Genomic DNA, 20,189 nt, shown 5'->3' on the forward strand with positions numbered 1-20,189 from the left:
GCAGTACATGATGGTCATGCAAACACATACTCTCTAACAAAGGATGGAGTTTGCCACAAACTGAAGCCCATGGTAAAGGAAGGTGAAAAGGTATGCAATAGTGCTAGGATCTGTCTTGTTGATGGAAAAAAATTTTAGATGGCATGAAACATCAGCATATGTGCTATGCTTTGATTCCTAGAAAAGATAAGGAAGGTAGTACTGAAATACCACTTGAAGTTTCAAATTTATTAAGTGAGTTTGGAGATATCATTTCTGATAATGTTCTAGAAGGACTGCCACCAGTAAGGAAAATCAGTCATCAGATAGATTTAATCCCTAGAGCTAGTTTGCCTAACAAGGCGGCTCATAGGATGACTCCTACTAAAACTGAGGAGCTAAACAAACAAGTTTAGGAGCTATTGAAGAAGGGTTTGATTCGAGAGAGCCTGAGTCCATGTGCAGTTGCTGTAGTACTGGCACCAAAGAAGGATGGAGAGTGGAGAATGTGTATGGACTCTCGAGCTATAAATAGGATAACCATCAAGTATCGGTTTCCTTTGCCAAGAATGGATGATCTTATGGACTGCTTGAGTGGAGCTCAGTACTTCACAAAGATAGATCTCAAGGGTGGCTATCACCAGATACGGATTCGAGAAGGAGATGAGTGGAAAACTGCCTTCAAGACCAAGGAGGGTCTTTATGAGTGGCTAGTCATGCCCTTTGGATTGACGAACGCCCCAAGCACCTTCATGCGGCTTATGAATGAGGTACTTAAGAAGTTCTTGGAAAATTTTGTTATTGTCTATTTGGATGATATTTTAATTTTCAGCAAGACTTTAGAAGAACATTTATTGCATATTCGTAGTGTCCTTGAAAGGTTAAGGGAAGAGAAACTGTTAATTAATCTGAAGAAGTGTAGCTTTGCTAAAAAAGAGTTAGTCTACCTAGGGTTTGTTGTATCACCTGAAGGCCTCAAAATGGATCCAGAGAAGGTAAAAGCCATCTTGGAATGGCCTACTCCAAGGTTTTCTACTGAGGTGAGATCATTTCATGGTTTGGTTAGTTTTTACAGGAAGTTCATTAAGAATTTCAATGGCATATGTGCACCCCTAACTGACACAATAAGAGGTGATAGAAAAGAGTTCAAATGGACTATGGCAGCTATGAGAAGTTTTGAATTGCTGAAGAAGAAGGTGACAGAACAACCTGTGTTGGCACTTCCCTGATTTAAGCATGGTGTTCCAAGTGGATTGTGATGCTAGTGGCAACGCTATTGGGGCTGTATTAAGCCAAGAAGGTAAGCCTATTGCATATTTTAGTGAAAAATTGAATGATGCGGAAAAGAAGTATTCTGTTTATGATCAAGAGTTCTATGCAATAGTTCAGGCCTTAAAGAAATGGAGGCATTATTTATTGCCAAAGGAATTTGTTTTATATACCAATCACCAGGCATTACAGTATCTAAATAGCCAAGGTAAATTGAATCAGAGGCATATGAAGTGGGTAGAGTTCTTGCAGAGCTATACATTTGTGTTGAAGCATAGAAGTGGAAAATCTAACAGGGTTGCAGATGCATTAAGTAGGAGGCAGTTGTTGCTTACAGTAATGCAGGTTGAAGTAGTTGGGTTTGCTGAACTCAAGAATTTGTACCTGAGGATCTTGATTTTGCTGAAGCATGGAAAGCTTGTAAAAAACTTGTTGCTATAGATAAAACTAAGTGGTTAGACTATCTGATTCAGGATGGTATGTTGTTCAAGGGTAGTCAATTGTGTATTCCAAGGAGTTCCATGAGGGAAAATCTGATTAAGGAGAAACACAGTGGAGGGATGGTAGGACATTTTGGTCGAGATAAGACCATTGCCATTCTTAGATAACATTATTTTTGGCCTCAGATTTCACAAGATGTGAAGAAGTTTGTACAGAGTTGTCAGATTTGTCAAGTGGCCAAGGGATTTAGTCATAATACTGGACTTTATCAGCCATTGCCTGTTCCATCAAAGTCATGGGAGGACATAAGTATGGATTTTGTTCTTGGATTGCCAAGGACACAAAAGGGTAATGACTTAGTATTTGTGGTGGTTGATAGGTTCTCCAAAATGGCACATTTCATTCCATGCCATAAAACTCATGATGTTGTCCATATTGCAGACTTGTTTTTCAGAGAGGTGGTAAGACTACATGGCCTCCCAAAGAGTATAGTTTCTGATAGAGACACTAAATTTGAGGGGTATTTCTGGAGAACATTGTGGAAGAAGTTGAGAACAGACTTGAAATTCAGTTCCACACATCATCCGCAGATTGACGGCCAGACAGAAGTGGTAAACAGAAGTCTAGGCAATTTGCTGAGATGTTTACTTGGGAATAAGCCCAAAGGATGGGATTTGATTCTACCACAAGTGGAATTGGCTTACAATAACTCTATAAATAGGAGTACTGGTAAATCACCATTCCAAATTGTATATGGAAGTAGCCCAAGGACTGCACCAAAATTGAGGAAGATGGAGCAAGGGGAGAGGACAAGTGCTGAAGCAAAAGAGTTTGCTGAACATATCAAGCGCCAACATCAGGAGGTCCAAGCACACATTATCAAGATGAATCAACAATATAAAGATAGGGCTGATCAAAGGAGAAGACATAAGGAGTTCCAAGTAGGGGATCTAGTCATGGTACACTTAAGAAAGGAGAGATTTCCAGTAGGTACTTACAACAAGTTGAAGATGAAAAAATTCGGTCCCTGCAAAATTCTGAAGAAACATGACTCAGGAAATGCATATGAGGTGGAGTTGTCAGATGGAATTCACATTGCTCCTATCTTCAACATTGCAGACTTGATAGAGTATCATGATGATGGTGCAGATGAGGAGTTGATGTTAGAGCCATGTCCAATTCCCGCTTTTAAGAAGGAGGAGATAAAAAACATTCTGGATCATCGTGTGGGCAGGAGTACCAGAAATAGGCAGTATGAAGAGTATCTGGTTAAGTGGAAAGGTCGACCGATCGAGGACTCAACTTGGATATCAGCAGTTGAGGTTTCCCATTTGGGATTTCCTCTACCATCCATAAAGTGACAGGGTCACTTTTCAATTTACCCTGGGTGTCTGATGTAGGAGCATCTAGAGGTATAAGGGCAATCGTGTGTCACCCAAAACAATGTACTTAGACTTAGTTTCTGTTTCATGTGTTTTCATTTCTAGATACCCATTTCGGTCAAATAAAGGTTCCAACTCTCACAGTTCCACTATCAGTGTTCTAGGTTAGAGTATTTGAGCACCTTGGGATACATGTAAATGCCAGAAAAATAGGACTATGTAATTGAGCCATAATTATGGTGGATTAGAAGGTGTAAATTGGAGGGAGGATTAAAATTGTAATTTAGAATATTCCAGAAAAAGAATCAAGTCAAAAGGTTGCACGGTTTGAAAGTTATCGCAGTTTTTCAATTTTTGGAGACCTCCTAAGAATTTTTCAAAGTCAGGTTCAGGGCATTAAATGACCTCGTACAGGGCCGAAAAATGGGGGACGAGCAAAGCTGGTCCATAGGGCTATAGAGCGCCTCAAGAGCTTTCCGAAAATGTACAAGGTTCGTTAATCGGAGCTACGGTTCAAAAGTTATGCCTCCCGGAAGTTTGGTTACCGTTTTTGGATTCTTCTAGTTTTGTGCCGACTTCTAACGCAACTTCTGGAGCCTTCTATTTGGTCAGTGGATGCCAACTAGCACTTTCTAGAATGTATTCCTAATCCTTAACCCTTTGGGGACTATTTAAGGACATTTCTAGCATTGTAAAAGGTAGTTCGGATTGGAGTTTGAGAGAAGGTATTGGGAGAAGAAATTATCTCCAGATTTATGCTATTGTAAGCCCATAGGGCATGTTTTGGAGTCCGTTTCTCTGCACTAAGTGTACTAGCATATTTTCGTAGTTATAAAATTTTCCCTTTCCTGTTGTGTCCATTCGGTGCTTGGGTTGTGTCCCCATCAGTGACAATTGTTAAGTAGCAATTAGGCAATTGACAAACTAGCAATTGGCAGTTTGGTTCCTAGTAGTTTGGCACCCTGATTGGCCGTCATCTTACCCGGTGACCAAGAAAGAACGTACATACAATCGTACCTCCTTTTGGTAGAACACTTAAACTTGTATAGACTATGACTTTTTCTCATATTCAACATTGCATATGAGGTCCTCTTGTCATATAGGGTCCTTGTACTACAAAGTCTTCTTTTCATATGACCCTCACAAACTAGAGCACAAATTTATTCCACTCACTAGTAACTTTGAAATTTCAAGCATTCAGTACGATGTACAATACTCCCAACATAGTGTACGAACTCAACCAAGTAGTTACTTGCAATTTTCTTGGCCATACAATGTTCAAACCCTCTTGAACTATATACGACCCTCAACTTTACCACTATTGTATGACATAACTCTTACCTTGGCACCAACTTAACCATACAATATATAGACACTCATAGCAATACAATACTTAGAAACTTAGCTATGCAATGGACAGAGGGTTTTGTGACAACAATTTTGAGGTTGGTTGTATGGTGTTTAGCTCTATGTATGCATCAATCAATTCGCATAAGTGAAGGGTTTTGGTACATCGTGGAAGTGACTTGGCAGTATTTTGGAAGTACCTTGGCAGGACGATTTTGGCAACAACATGATAGTTTCTTGGCAAGAGGAGTGTGGCAACAACATGGTAGTACCTTGGTAGGAGTTTAGTAGCAACATGGTAACACCTTGACAAGGGAGTTTGGCAGCAACCTAGCAATACCAAGGCAGGAGTTCTTTGGTAGCAGTACCACTTATTTTGCCTGTAGCACTGCCAGAGGTGGCAGTTTGGCTAGTAGTGGCACTAGTGCCATCAACATAGGACCTACAGTGGCCTCACTTTTTGTCTAGTCATGGTCAAGTATATGAACAAGTCAATTAGTGAGCATCCATCTAGCCAAGAGTGACAGAGTTGTCATTGCAATCTCATCCTTATTTAGGAAAGGATCTTCCTTAGATAGTGCCAGTTCAAGTTCCAGTTCAGGAATAAAAGACTTGGGAACAAAAACATATTCAGTGTTGGTACGACCAAAACCTCCACCTCTAACGAAGTCTATTCTCAAGAGTGGTGGTGTGGGTAGTGTTTTGTTTGTACCTACCATACTCTTGTCGACCAATTGGATAATCTCAACCAACACATGTTGAGGATTACTGTGTCAAAGGGTGCACAAGAGGCCGTGGTGCCAACCAGTACCATGCCAATTGCCATATCGACCACAATATCGGTTCAAACTATGCTAGTTGCCATACCCACTACTATGTCATTTTCACACCAATGGAAAATATTGCCATAGTTGCTAAATTGGTTACCACGATTACTCACCATCCAAGCAAGGCATTAAAGCTATAAGGGTGGGTAAATGGCTAAAGAAGTTTCAAGTAGTTCTTGCAACCCCTCCATCTCCATCACCCAACCTCTTAGGTGAATTTCAGTCCATAGCAGAGTAAGAAGGAGAGCCCAATGCAAGAGGGATAGAGCATGCAAAAGAACAAGAAGTTGTTGCAAAGGAGCATTTGATGCATATGGAGAAGTTAGTAGAGGCAGTAAGGGTTCTAGTGCCTAGTAAGCATGAGGTTGCCACCACCTCTTAGCTGACTAAGGCCAAGACCAAGGCTACAATACCATAGGGGGAAGATTTAGATGGGTCTAATAAAGATGAGACCCAAGATATGCACACTAGGATTTTCAAACTAGATCCTAATGATATCATAGACACTATGCAAAGGTACTTGTATGAGTTAAAAGCTTTGGTTAGTTATGAGGTATTTGAGTTGTAGAAAATGGACCTTGGCTTGGTGTTGTCATTAGTGACTAATGTGGAAAGTCTTGGAAGTTTCATCTAGGTAGGCTACAAGGAGGATTTCTTGTAGTGTTTTGGATCCTAGGGGTGACCTACTCTTGGGACTGCCAAGAAACAAGAGGCATGGCACCCGCATGCTAGTCATAGAGTAACCATGATTGATGCAATTTTTATTCATGTTATTGTTAGGGGGTTCATTGAGATCAACTTCAAGAGGTTAGGTTAAGTGAATAAGTATAGAAATTCAAATTTCATGGTTTCCCGCCAAAACTAATTTGAATTTCCTAAGTGAACTTTTTGGGTTGTAAGGGTTGGAATTCGTTCTTCAACCTTGATTTAGGGTCATTTAGTGTCAATGTGGTCTTTTTGGAACATTTAGGCCATGTGGACCTTATGTATAGCCAAAATTGAACAAATTGTAGTTGCAAAAATTGCAAAGCTGTCATGCAAGAAAAAACTGCAATTTTTTTAGGAAATGTGCAACTTTGGACGTAATCAGTGGCAATGAGTTGAGGAAGTTAGAAATGATGAAAAATGATGTCAAGGTCCAATTTTCATTAGAAAGGAATGTTAAGTTTGTAGTTCAATCAAATTGATATGATCATAAGATTCATTATTGGTGATAAATCATCTTTAGATAAATATTCTTATATATATATATATATATATTATACATATGGTTATTTATATTATTAATATACTAATTAATGATGATTAACTATAGAGACATGTCTCCTCTCATATTTATGAGTCCTCAACTCTGCATTTGAAAATTATCAAAAACAATGGCCATGATTTTACATTTGCAGAAACAATCCTAGAATTCAACATGGTATTAGAGCCAACTTGGAAATGTTATTTAAATATTGATTAACATGTGATGGAGCCCAAATTTTAAATTTTTAGCCTCCATTGCCTTCTTTGGACCAGGTTTATGCCTACAGCAAGGGTGTTATTTCTCCCATGTCCCACCATTATAGTCATAGCTTTACAGCCAGCCAAGTATGATAAGTATAGTTTGGAAATTGAGACTGAAAATGAATCAGTTGAGGAGAATCAATTGGTTGTTATATTATGGGATCTGCTCGAGAGCTTGCTAACAAAAGATATTCTCATATCAAGGAGATAATAGAAGTAGAAAATATTCTCCTAAAGCAGAATGCTTTTCATTCTAGAGGACCATTCTGCTCAGTCTATGGCATCAAAATGTTTAATCGGTAAAATTAAGACTTTGGGGCAAAATGAAGAAACTACTTTACTAGACTATAATGAATTCCATGTTTCATTCAAGATACTCATGACAAGGATCTACTCTATGCTAAAGATGATATTTTCCTTGTCACCTCTGATAAATTTAACTGTCGAAATACATATATTGGCATAAACAGAAATCTAGAAGTTCCAACATCTTGTATAATTTGGGAAAAGAATGAACATAGTGACTGGTAGATGGAACCTAACGATGGAAATTAAACCTTCAAATGTTGAAGAGGGAAATATTTTCTTGAGCATGCTTAATATACAAACAAGTTGAATCGTAATTATGAAGTTAGATGGAATTTCCTAAAAGATAGTGGAAGATGGTTGATGTGACAATATTTTGTACCTACAACTTGAATTAGAATTATCTTGCCGTCCCTATTGTAGAGTTTTACCAATTCATTTATCAAACAGCCTGGATATGTAATGTGTACAGAACACGATTGTATTTATGGTAAAATCAAAAGGAAGTATCACACACCTGGTATGAATTCGATGATGTGTAAAATATATCAAGAAATGTTCGAATGAAAGCTTTCTCAAATTAGGTGTATGGAAGTCTATGCTTTTTCATCCATAAGAGCCTTCTTCGTGAATGGTGATGGGACTCTAATTTTTACAAAATTGAAGGAGATATTGTTATTAAAATCAAAGGGTTTTCACAAGCATAGACAAGAATATAGTAGATTCTTCATCACCAATATCGAAGGTGTAAGTATGAACATATCCATCATTGGTGAACTTGACGGAAAGATTGATCCCATACACATACATGAGAGCAGTGCTTTGACAGCATCCTCTAAGGCACAATAAGATTTTCGAACAACTTGGTAATGATGTTTGACAATGAATAAGCAACAAAATTAAACACTGAGTCAAACTTCAACGCAAAGTAATATTGGTGTATCAAGTGGAAAAGGAGAAACTTTAGTCCAAGCCCTTGCCAAACACAATGGAGACATTCCTTGTCTGGAGAAGGTGTTTTGAAATAGAGGCAACTCGTTGTGTGGAGAAGGCCACATAAGGAGGAAATACATCGTAGTCAGATAGAGACTAGTGCATATTTGCAAGACAATATTCTTACCATGCGTATAATAATACAAGTGATCTTGCAATGAATACAAGTGTTACAACGGCATCAATATGGAAAGAAAAATAGAACCAAATGATGTTTGAAGTTTTAGATAAAGCACAAGACAAGATTCTATTGTGTGTAGTAATAATAACATGAGGGATCGTATATTACTATCACCACTTCCTGAAGTGAACGATCCATACCAAAGCTATGTTATGAGGAACACAGGTCTCATTTTATCTCGATGATGGAAATGATATTTGGAATGATGGAGATTCATGGAAGTCTAATATATTCAAAACACCAAGAAAGAAACTCACAGTAGCCATATCAAAAGGTTATCAATTATAAAAGAATCAAAGTTGCCATGTACCGAATAAAAAAAAGAAGATATACAATGAAATGAATATAAAAGAAAATCACCAGAGACACACAGGTGTTACTATGTTGGGAAGATAAGAACATTAACACAACAAACCACCATTTGCAAACTCCAGGCACTTAAGCAATCCAACGCAATCAACGGGAATTTGGGCATGAATGTGTAAGAAGAGATTTATGATATAGTCTCTTATCGGCATTTCATAGTCACGATAAAAACATAAAACACAGTGTCTGAAAATTTATTTGAGTTGTGAAGAAATGTAATAGTAAAAGAAACATGTCCTTTCATTATTTAAGAGATGCAGACCTTCTATCCAAATAGAAGATGTTTGACATTCAAATATTTTTATTCTAATAAAACTTGGCACTCAAGTTGAGCCTTAGAATTATAAATTCGAGGATGGATAATTTCAAGAGAGACAATAAATACATATTTTACTTGGAACAATAATGTGAAGATAGAACAACAAATTCTGAGATGTTTGACTTCTTTAAGAAAAACAACACCTTCACATTTCTTGGATTAATAGGAACAATGATAATAGAGGCATCGCTGAAGATAATGGGTATAGATTATAATAAAAGAAAGCATACGAATTTATAAAATAATAGATGAAATCAATAATTCATATACCTTTATAGACATTGTGGAGACTGTGATCCACAAGCACTAGATTGGACATATGCAATGGAGTTTTGGCCACCCACAAGAAAGATGGGAACCATTGATAGTTCTTTAGAAGAGAATGAATAAAAATAAGTTTTCCATATTCCACGAAATGTAAAAAAATTGTTAAAACAATATGAGAGTGGGAATTTTACATTGTGGGGGGAAATATAAACCAATGTTCCATTACCATTGTTTGACAAATGATTATATAGAGACATTTTCTGACTTGATGGATATGGACCTTCAGTGAAGTAACTTGTATCAAGGATGCATAGATAAGTATTCATTCGCTTTGAGTACTACATTTATCTACTTACTATATTCTCTCTCTTAATTGTATTTGTACTATAAGAGTTATTTGCCTTGATCTTTTCCTTTATGTGTAGGGATATTCTTGCAAGAAAAGAAGGTTGGTACCTTACACATGCTACCAAATATTGTGTAGACTCAATCTTATGATAGTAGCTTCAAAAGATGCTTTGATCTACAACTCATTAGTCATCTGATGATCTAGCTCGATAAAGTGAGGCTCATGAAGCGAATATCCTTGATGATTCAGAATATAAGAATCCTTTCATATCAAGAGGGAGTCTAATACTTCATTAGAGACAACCTTATATGAGGAGCTCAGAAGATTGATATTTAGAGGGAGTCTAAAAATACATGTATGTGACTACATGATTTTGATGGGCCTACCCCTGTATATATCATGAGGAAATAACGACTTATCACTGAAGATTGAAAGATTAATATTAGATTAAGATGGAATCCGAGAGGCATCCTTGGGTGAAGAGAGTCTCAAAGGGAGTAACTACAGAACCTAACTTCCCAGGATCATTGTTCAGAGGGAGAAATTTTGAGATGCAATCCTTTGTGGATGATATCTTCTCTATGGGAAGTTCTAAGTGAAGTTCTTTGTAATGTGATCTCCTCTACGAGAGAGAAGTCTAAGGTGAAAACACTTATTCCACCCTCTAGTAGTAGCTATGGTGGGTCCACCCTTTGACTTGGTTCATGGTGGATATCATGTGAGTTACTACATGATGTTGTTGTGATTATATCATGAAAGGTGATGATCTTGCATTGATGTAAACATTTAGAGGGGAGCTATTGAAAGGTGATGACCTTATCAATAGCTGGACTTGTTATCAAAATAGACTACATTAAGTTGTCCCAGAGTGTCAGAAGTTATGATAACGAACGTTTCGTACAGAACTAGAAGGTAACTATTGTAAGGTGACGATCTTATCAATAGTTTGACCTATCTCCTAGATATGCTACATTAACCTGTAGCACCAAAATGTGTTGAATGTCTAGGAGCAAGTGTTATCATGGTTCTTTGGGCCGGATTTTGCTGAACACTATAAAAATCAATTTGTTATGGTTCTTTGGGGCAAATCTTGCCAGACACCATGACATAATCTATTGTAGACCACACTTAAGGTGGTATTTAATTTTGTATTATATGTGCTTCAATTCCCTCCTTGCTAAAGAGGGAGTGTTGAGAAATTTAACTTCATTGTGAATCGAAGCAAATTCCATATGTAATATATGTTAATATATATGTGTGTTGATGGATTTATGTTAATATCCTTTAATATGTCATTCTAGGAATTTCATACTGAGATGATATCTCTTCATATACTCAAGAGCATAATGTGTTCTATATCAATCCTCTCTAACTAAGAGGGAGTGTTAAGTTTATAGTTTAGTCAAATTGATATGATCATGAGATTCATTATTGATGATAAATTATCTTTAGATATATATATATATATACATATTACATATATTTATTATATATATAATAATATATATTATAGATATAGTTATTTATGAGACATGTCTCCTCTCATATTTATGAGTCCTCAAATCTGCATTTGGAAATTATCAATAACAATGGCCATGATTCTACATTTGCAAAAACAATCCTAGAATTCCATAGGGAAGACTTTGGAAGTTCTCTAATGAAAGAAAATTGTTTGATATTGGAATAGACAATCTTCTTATGTGTTTTTCTTGCATTACAGACTGAAACTCTTTTTGTACAGCCTGTACGGACTATGTACAGCTCTGTACATGTGGGAAAAATAATACTCCGTCTTATGTTCCATTCGTAAGTGGTTTAGTTTCCCTGACTTTTGATTAATTTATAGCCATTTTTGTTCAGACTGCTCTAAACCCTATCTAGGGTTTCCAGTGGCCATGTTTAATTAATAACTTGACCTTCCACCATTGGAACCTCATGAGAACTGGTAGGAAGGTCTGTATACATGTTCTCTATAATACTCCCAAAGGAGAAGTTAAGATTTGCATGTTTGAGGAAGATGTGCATGAGCGTTGATCTCTTTCACAGACTTACAGTCCTAGGAAACCAAAATAAATGGGAGTTTGGTATCAAATTCTTTGTTCCAATATATTCAATGGAAACATCAGTTGTACAGTCTTATAATGCATTGTGTAAGTCTTGGGCAGGCTTGGTTTTGTACAGAAGTAAACAAAGTGTAAGAATGCTGTTGCAGGCCTAAAGGAAGATAGTTTTCAGTCCTTGGCAATTAGCATTGTGTTAATGCATGGTTTGGGTTGTTAATAGAGAGTGGTGTCTTGGAGGGTTCTCAAATGCATGGAAAAGTCTTAATTAGTTGAGATTTGAATGGAATGAAGCAAAGATAACAACGGTAGGCTCCTAACAGCTCTAGTGGCAAGCTGTCTAGGAATGAGCATCTAGGATGCATCTAAATGGCATTTTTGAGATCAGTTTGATTCTTTGTGTATTTTTTTGAATTGCAGTCTTTCCTCTGCATCATGCCCCTCTGTATTTCGCACACACGACAGGGTGCTTTCTGCACTTCATGATATGGAGACTTGCTTCTAGGATATATTCCATTGGAGGAAGAGGGCAACCACTTCTTTAAAGGAGATTACCTAGTCAGAGTGTCTGTACTGTGCAGTGTCAAAGCCGCTTGGAGTGGAGTGAACTCCCTGCATTCACACAAACCTCCCAAGAGTAGCTAGCATAAAAAACATGTCCCGCCACAAAGGAATCCTCATATGGCTCTTGAGGCTACCTTAGAAGAGAGAATCAACTAGAGCAACAAAAGGCTGCATCAGCTGAACAAGAGCACCAAGAAAACTATGGCCCAAGAGTTGGAGAGGACCAAGAAGGATTTGATGGAAGTTGTAAATATGGTGAAGGGGTCTCATTAGCAAGAACTGGTGGCAGAATGAGAATTGAGGATCCAAACAGAGCAGGTGCAATGTTTCTCACAAAGGCTCTCTACCTTGTTTCTTCTTTCCTGCATAGAGTTTAAAATGTATCTATAAATTCAGTCTTACTCAACCTTGATTTGAAAAATAAACCTTGGTGTATTACTAGCTCTCAGTTCACCTTATTTTTGAACGATGTTCCTATTCCTAAATAGTTTGATAGTGTTGTTTCCATCTCATGTTAGGGTCTTAGTACTATTGTTTGTTCAATTGAAAGGCAATGGAATTGTAGTGGTGAATTTGATTATAATATTCATTTGATTTATAGTTGAGGAGGGTTTCTCTCATTTTAGAGGTTTTAACAAGCTGCTGGGCTTGGTAGCATTCAAACATTTCCAAAACAATACAAAATTAATTCCTTTTAAAATAACTACAAACTTATTATAGTAGAAGTATAGATTGTTATAATTTATAATCTCATTATAGACTGAAATTCTTACATGTCTTTGGAAAATCTTTAGCACTTAAACTTTGAAATCATTTGTGTTTGACTTGGTAACTTTCCCAGAATTCACATTGAATTCCTTTCTGATCTTTAAATATTCTTCCATTCAGCTCTCTCAAAAAGAGCTCAAAATCACAATTTAAAGCATAGGCAGCCACCTCGTGTTTTGACAAATTAGGCAACGTATCAATCATTCTTTGGCTCATAGGATGCACATGCAAGCCATTATAACTGTCATTTTGTTGTTTAGCAGAGAAAACCGGGCATTCAGGATGATTGCAGAAATGCCAGGGGATCCTGGATATGTCTTCATTGTGTGGTAAGTCTTTCCCTTCTAGATATTGCAGGAAAACTGGGCTTAAAGGGAAATTGCAGAATCCTGAGGGGTATTGGGTTGTATTTGCCATCTATTGGAAAGTTTGCAAAATCACCATTTTTCTTAAGGTGGCAGAATTTGGGGCTTTAACAGGAGATTGCAGAGATCCAGAAGATATTAGGATATATCTTGATTACATAGAAAGTTCTGCAAGTTTTGCCAATTTAAAGGAAATGCTTCCATCATCCATGTTGTGGAGGATAAGGTTGATGCAAATCTCGATGAAAATTGGGAAGTATCTGACACCAAGAGAAGTTCTGCTTTAAACAATGGTGCACGTTAGATTTAAGGATATGGTATGAAAGTGAGAACAAATGGATTTGTCTAGTATTGGTTGAAAAAATTTTAAGACAAAAAGATTTAGTGGCTAGGGAGAATTGTAAGGCCAAAGGGACTTAGTGGGACAGGAATGGACCATCGTATGAGTCTCATGGGGTGACTTTATGCCCCCTGACTTTTTTTTTGTGAATAGCTGTATTTTGGTTTTACATAATAAAGTTGGACCATTCATCAAAAAAAGGGACTTAGTGGGATTTTGAGGTTTCAGGAAAGGACAACAGTCCCATAGATCTATACATGGGCCAAAGTCTTGCAATTTTGCAACTTGGATAAATGTGATATGAACTTTCCCAAATTTAAACCGTGATCACCCATTTAGCCCTTCTTCAAGATGAAGTGAATACTTGGCCATAAATCAATTGGATTTTTTCAAAAATTGATCACCAATTCTTGTAAATAAAACTAGGGAGAAAACAAAGGGAAAATAATATTTTTGGTTGATTCAAGATTTTCTTTGCAGCCTAGATGTTCCTGCATCAACTTCCAATCCCTCCAATATAGGCTTACACTATGTAAATGCACTTCAAAGACTGCGCTCAGGCATGTTATTGCATAGGTCCTTAAAAGTAGATTTGTCTATTAGGTTCAAAACTAGCCTTATTTAAGTCCTCCCAAGATTTCCATTTCTGTCTCTCATTGTTCTGAAGGTCCTTCCAACAGAACAAATCCTTACTTTCCAGTCTTTTTCTTGCAAAGAAAGGTTGAAGTCCAAGTTGTCAATATTGCAAATTGAAGGTCCGAATAAGGTATGAAGCTAAATCCCAAGCTGTCATTAAAGAAAACGCAAGAGTATATGCCAAGCAGCCCATATCATTTTAACTGGTGTTTATTTGGCAAATCATAGAAGGGCTAGCATTGCTGATTATGCCACACATTTGGAAGGGTCCTTGTTATTATGGATATGGTTTGCATTAAGCATTCTAATTAATTTTCTAAATCCTAGAAAGTAACTCACTGTAGTCTATTGAACCCTTATTTCACTTGTCTCGTAAAATATCTTTGAGTTCCAAAATAGGTAGTAATTATACACTTTGAGAGAAACATGATGAAGCTAAAATTATTAACAATAAAACAGAAAATATAACGGAAAACCTTACGTTCATATGATTACAAGAACTTTGAAAGTATTCTAGCTTTTGAAGAGTAAAAAATGAAGATTTACTATAATGAATGAACCATCATTGTAAGAACTCCTAATGTCTATATCAGTTTATTTCTGGATTCGATTGTGTGTGTTTTCAGGATCTGCATTTTGGATCACACTCCATGATCCATCATTAGGAAGAGAGAGTGCAAGAATAGTAGTAGCAAGAAGTGTGATCTGAAATGTTGATGCTAAAAATGCACACATCAAATCCAGAAATGAAGTGATACTTACTAATGGATCTGATAATCCTAATGTCTAGTTTGGCCTTCCATTAATTGCAGTGCTTAATCAAATTTCTTCCTCCGGCTGTTCTGGAATGCGTTTTTCCCAGTCAAGACTCTTTTCTTCAACCTTTCCATCCTTCTCTCCATGATAAAGTATGCTTCGACTAAAATTTTCTTCACCATTCTACAAGGTCTAACTTTATTCCAACATAGCATATTTGACTATTTGGAAATTGAATTTATTTCTAAAATTTCTTGCAAATTATATTAATTACAAAAGAACATGAATTCTTGCTTGCATGGTGATTTGCATTATCCCTATTGGAACCATACTTCATTATATCCATTCACTTCAACCATGTGATATCTTTGTCCAGTTTATTCTCACGTCTCACCAATACTGAATACAATATTTTCCCTCGGTTTGCTTCTTCACCTTTATTGTAGGGATTTTTAGTTTCTTCTTTGGGATGTTCTGGAATGTGTTTCTTCCAACCAAGATCCTCTTCTTCAATCTGTCCTTCATCCGCCTCTCCATGATAAATTTATAGAACAACATTGAAAATGTCACAGATTTGCTTGCCCATAGGCAACTCAATCTCATATTCATATGCTGAAATTATCTTCACCATCCTACAAGTTCCAATCTGTTTCCAACAAAAAAAATTGCCACTCGATAAAAGGATTAAATTGAAACTGTATTTCTTCTGCAGACCTGGAAATAATTTCTTGTTTTCACTCTCAATTATGGTTGTCTTTATTGGTATAAGCACCATTATACCATAAATTCTCAACTGTCTTTAAAAAGTTAAAACTATTCCTATTTTGATATAAGGACCATTGAAGAAATAGCTGGTAAGAAGATGGTATGGTGGATAATTGTTTGGTTTACACCTATTTTTGCGGAGATGCATCTTTTCTTTGGGTATTAAATTTTACGCTTTACCTCTAGAAGCAGAATAGATCTGCAAAGGTATTTAATAATGCAAATGACCTTGTCATGAACAGTGCAAACAACTACCGTTGCACATGATACAACTGGAGGAATGGCTACCAAAATTTCTGAGGCTGCAGCAATAGCTAAATTTGGCATAGATGTTTACATTGTTCAAGTAAGCTAAATTTGGCATAGATTTTTAAATTGTTTAAGTACGTGATTTTTCAAATTTTGAATGCATAGAAAAATACTGATATTTGTATTAAAATTTAGAACATACTACCTAAGTTAATGTGGTGGTATTACTACAGGCAGGGACTGATCACTCCTTGAAGGCCCTAAAAGGTGAGCTCCTTGAAACAGAAGAGGACAATTGGGTTGGAACAATTGTGAGAAGCATCCAATCTGTCTGAGTCTAAACACAAACGTTTCAATCTGACTGCTCACAGAGAAATTTTAGAAGAAATTTGTTTTAATTGTTGATTGTTAGTCGGACTTTGTGAACAAATCAAAAGTTGGATTGTTTTTGATATAAAGTAAACTTGCAAAGTCAACGTGCAAATTTTCAATGAAAAATATTTAAAATTGAATTATTGACGATAAAATCTTGGAGATTTGAATGTACTATACATAGTTTGTGAACTTTGTGAATATTCTCTTAGTTTACTCTGTTTTTTTTTGCTTGGAACAGCTTTTATAAATTTAACTTAAAAGTTTTAACAAATGTATGAAAAATGTGGATAAAAATGCTGGTTAAGACATGTTTTAGAGTTTTTCACACATCTTTTTAATAAAAGCTATGCACTTTCTCTTTGGAGATGTCAATTCTTTATTTAACACACTTGTAATTAAATTTTGAGAAAAAATCTATGTTTCTTTAAGAATATTTTAATACTTTCTAAATTACCAAGTTTTTGCTGACTCCAAAATTTTGAAAGTAGTCTGAATCTGCAAACTATGGTAATATGTACTAATATCTTATACAGCACCTTGTTGCAGGGTGAGGTTAGCTGTAGCCTGCTATACGAATTACGAGTTCATCCAAATTGTTGAGGCATTAAAAGATTGTCATGTATCATAATAATTAAAGTTCGTACATCATTTTCTCTCATTTCCTTACAATCAGTTTTTGACAATATTATCTTTATCTGACAAAACCATACCATATTTGCAACTTTTATAAATCTAAGGGATTTATTGTTTATCATGTAGCAAATGGTTTCCTATGGTGTGATATGGGAATCCATCACTTGGCATTTTTGCATCAGTCAAAATCTCAACATTGTACTACTGATGATTGAGCCACTTGAAAATATGCTTCCTCATGCATTGCCACATGTTCACTTGCACATTATATATGCTTCTCATGCATCGTTTGTAACTCAATTTTTTTATAATCAATTCAATACTCTACTCAATGTGGACATAACCACAAGTTTTGGTGAACCACGATAAATCTGTTGTTGCATTTGAGTGTCTTTCCTCTTGTTTAATTTGTTTATATCTTATGTTTTCATTTTTGCATTTAAATCCTTACACTAACATGATTAAAAGCACATGTTACAAAAAAGTGTTGGAGATATCTTCCATCTCTATTTGTCTCTCTCTAGTATTTTTCTATACCTTTAATTCCATCTCCTTTATCTCTACATATCCTTATATATCTCTCTATCACCCTATCTCACCATCTATATGTACCTCCATCTTTCCCTCTTGCTTTACGTAATTCATCCATACTCCTCTCCCCCGCCTCTCCCCCCCCCCCCCCCTCTCTCTCCCCTTTTGATTGCCCCTATTCTTCTATCTTTTCCCCACTTCCTTTTCTCTATCTTCATCTCTACCTTTATCTTTCTCTCTCCTATTCTACCTCTAGATAATTTATAATTTATTTGTTCCAACATATATAATATATAATTATTTATCCTAGCTCTTACAACTTTCTTTATGCATAAGAGGATTGTATCTAGTGTTTGTTGCATGTTCATTTTTTTGCCTAGTTCTAAAAGATTTCTTTTTGCACATCATAAGAAGACTATAAATGTGGCATATCTTACTATGTTCATTAATGAGCCCCAATTTACAATTATTATTTTATACTTTTATAATGTTTTTAAGACTTTGTTTTATTCTTTAACATGGACCTTGTGATTAATACATGTTTTCAATCTATAATGTTGAACAAACATGTCATGTCCTAAAATCATCTTCAATATTATGATGTATACTAAATAAATGCAATATGGATGTGTGTGTGTGTGTGTGTGTGTGTGTGTGTATATATATATATATATATATATATATATATATATATATAGTGATGAACAATGTATTTTAAGTAGTTATAAACATGCTAGGATCATTGTAAGTTAACCTCAATAGATGTAGATTTTATGAGGATCAAGGTTCTTGGGATGAAGTAAATGCAGTCATCGAGATAAGTAGATCGCTTTGAAGGAATCAAGTACAATAGAGCCAAATGGAGTCAAAAAATAATGGATGGCTAGCTAGTTGTTGCAACCATTTAAAGAATCCTCGAATGGTGTAGTCACTATAGGAGGGACCTCAAAGAAATTTGTTCAATTCGTGTAGCAAGAGTCACACGACGAAAATAAAAGGAACAATTGAAAGAAAACAAAGGCCAACTTTGCATTATTAGAAAATTGCATACAACGAACCTAGTACATGTAGTCTTACATTCTAGTTATACAAGCATGATTATAGATAGAAATCATTATGATTCCTTAGCCTTCAACTTTAGGAAGCTAATCTTCTAAGAGTTCCCTACAAAGGATCAATTACATTGTTTATTGTTATCTCTTAAATTTGCACCCTATGCTAATCTTTGCAAAACTAGACATAAACTAGAGAAACATAGGATTATTTCAAGGTTGTGGGTGACCTGTAGCTGAAATAAACCTCTATAGAAGGTTTTCTTCCTATAAGATGCTTTACTAAAACTCACAAATTTTCAGAGGGAAAGGGAAAGGGAAAGAAGGTTGATAGAAAATAAATCCAAAGATATGGCGCTAAAGATGCAAAAATTAGTAATTACTTGGATAACCCTAACATGCATTTTGAAATGACACTAATCACAACTTCATGTTTGTGCATAAATATTTTACAAAAATGCCCAAGAATTCATAAAATAAGAGAGGAAGGAATCAACTTTTCACTACAATAAATTAAAATGAATTCTTTGAACATTTTTTGTACCCTGCAGCAACACACTTAAGAACTATAGAGTAGGTACTTCTATGACAGGGAAATGAAAGGAAAAGTAATCTTTCACTAACAATCTATATCAATCATGCATTAAATACACTATCCCTACAATTAATGAGGTGGTCTTAACACAAAAATAATGGATTCCAATAAATAAAAGTGCATTTGCAACAAGTGAGATACAATACTAAAAGCAAGGAAGAACTAGGATTGAAAAAAATCAGTAAGTTCATTCTTTGCCAAAAACATGAACTAGTTAGATAATGAGTGAAAAATAAACTAAATACAACTTTCCAACCAACTAGGGTCGAATGCAAGAAAATAGTCCCAAAATAAGGAACTGCACTCACTAAAAATGAAGGCATGTGCATGGAAAAGTTGCTTCAAGACATACACAACCATATGAATCACTGAAATTGCCCCTAAAAATGCTCCAACCATAAATGCCTTCCAAACTCTAAGGGAAAGTCAAATTCGACCCTAAGTCTTCTCCAACTCCCCTATATACTCTCATCTTATGTTCAAATTAACTCAACTTCTTAAGGAGCTCTCTAGCTCATCAATGCATCTTGTCCACTCCAATTAATGTCATTACTTTCTCTCCTTTTTTAAAACATTAATAATTTATTAACTAGTGTATAACATCAACTAGTTTATAATTATTCAACTGCAATAATTATGCCTAAGAACTCCTAAAATATGGGCATTTGAAGATGTTGAATTCTGGTGATTTTATGCTTATAGTTTGAAGTTTTGGTATAAACATCTGTGAAGAAATATTCCATTTTTGAGATTTCGTTGTGTTTGACTTATGGTTGTCAATCACCAATGTGTGTGTGTGTGTGTGTGTGTGTGTGTGTGTGTGTGTGTGTGTGTGTGTTTGTTTGTTCATTTTTTAGATTTGATATTTACAAATAATGTATTCAACCATTCAAATATATGCTTCAACACCCTTTTTAATAGGACAATTTTTAAAAATGAATTAAACAACCCCTTAAATGTGAACC

General features: G+C 35.7%; 1 protein-coding gene across 2 annotated transcripts in view; it reads left to right on the plus strand.

Moving 5' to 3' along the window:
* Nucleotides 1-17,056, plus strand: part of LOC149567099 (Amino acid kinase family protein) — a 250,699-nt gene extending 233,643 nt beyond the window's left edge. Inside the window, exons 11-13 of one of the 2 annotated variants that reach the window (XM_089820312.1) lie at nt 16,032-16,135; nt 16,272-16,305; nt 16,947-17,056. In XM_089820312.1, coding sequence (XP_089676438.1) covers nt 16,032-16,135; nt 16,272-16,305; nt 16,947-17,041 — 233 coding nt within the window. In that variant the 3' untranslated portion in view covers nt 17,042-17,056. Of the gene's footprint in view, nt 1-16,031; nt 16,136-16,271; nt 16,603-16,946 lie in introns of those variants that run through there. The other variant, XM_089820313.1, reaches the window with a different exon arrangement.
* Nucleotides 17,057-20,189: the final 3,133 nt, after the last annotated feature.

Source organism: Cupressus sempervirens, chromosome 3 (assembly GCF_028749045.1).
Source record: "Cupressus sempervirens isolate cs-2001-9-10 chromosome 3, ASM2874904v1, whole genome shotgun sequence".
NCBI lineage: Eukaryota > Viridiplantae > Streptophyta > Pinopsida > Cupressales > Cupressaceae > Cupressus > Cupressus sempervirens.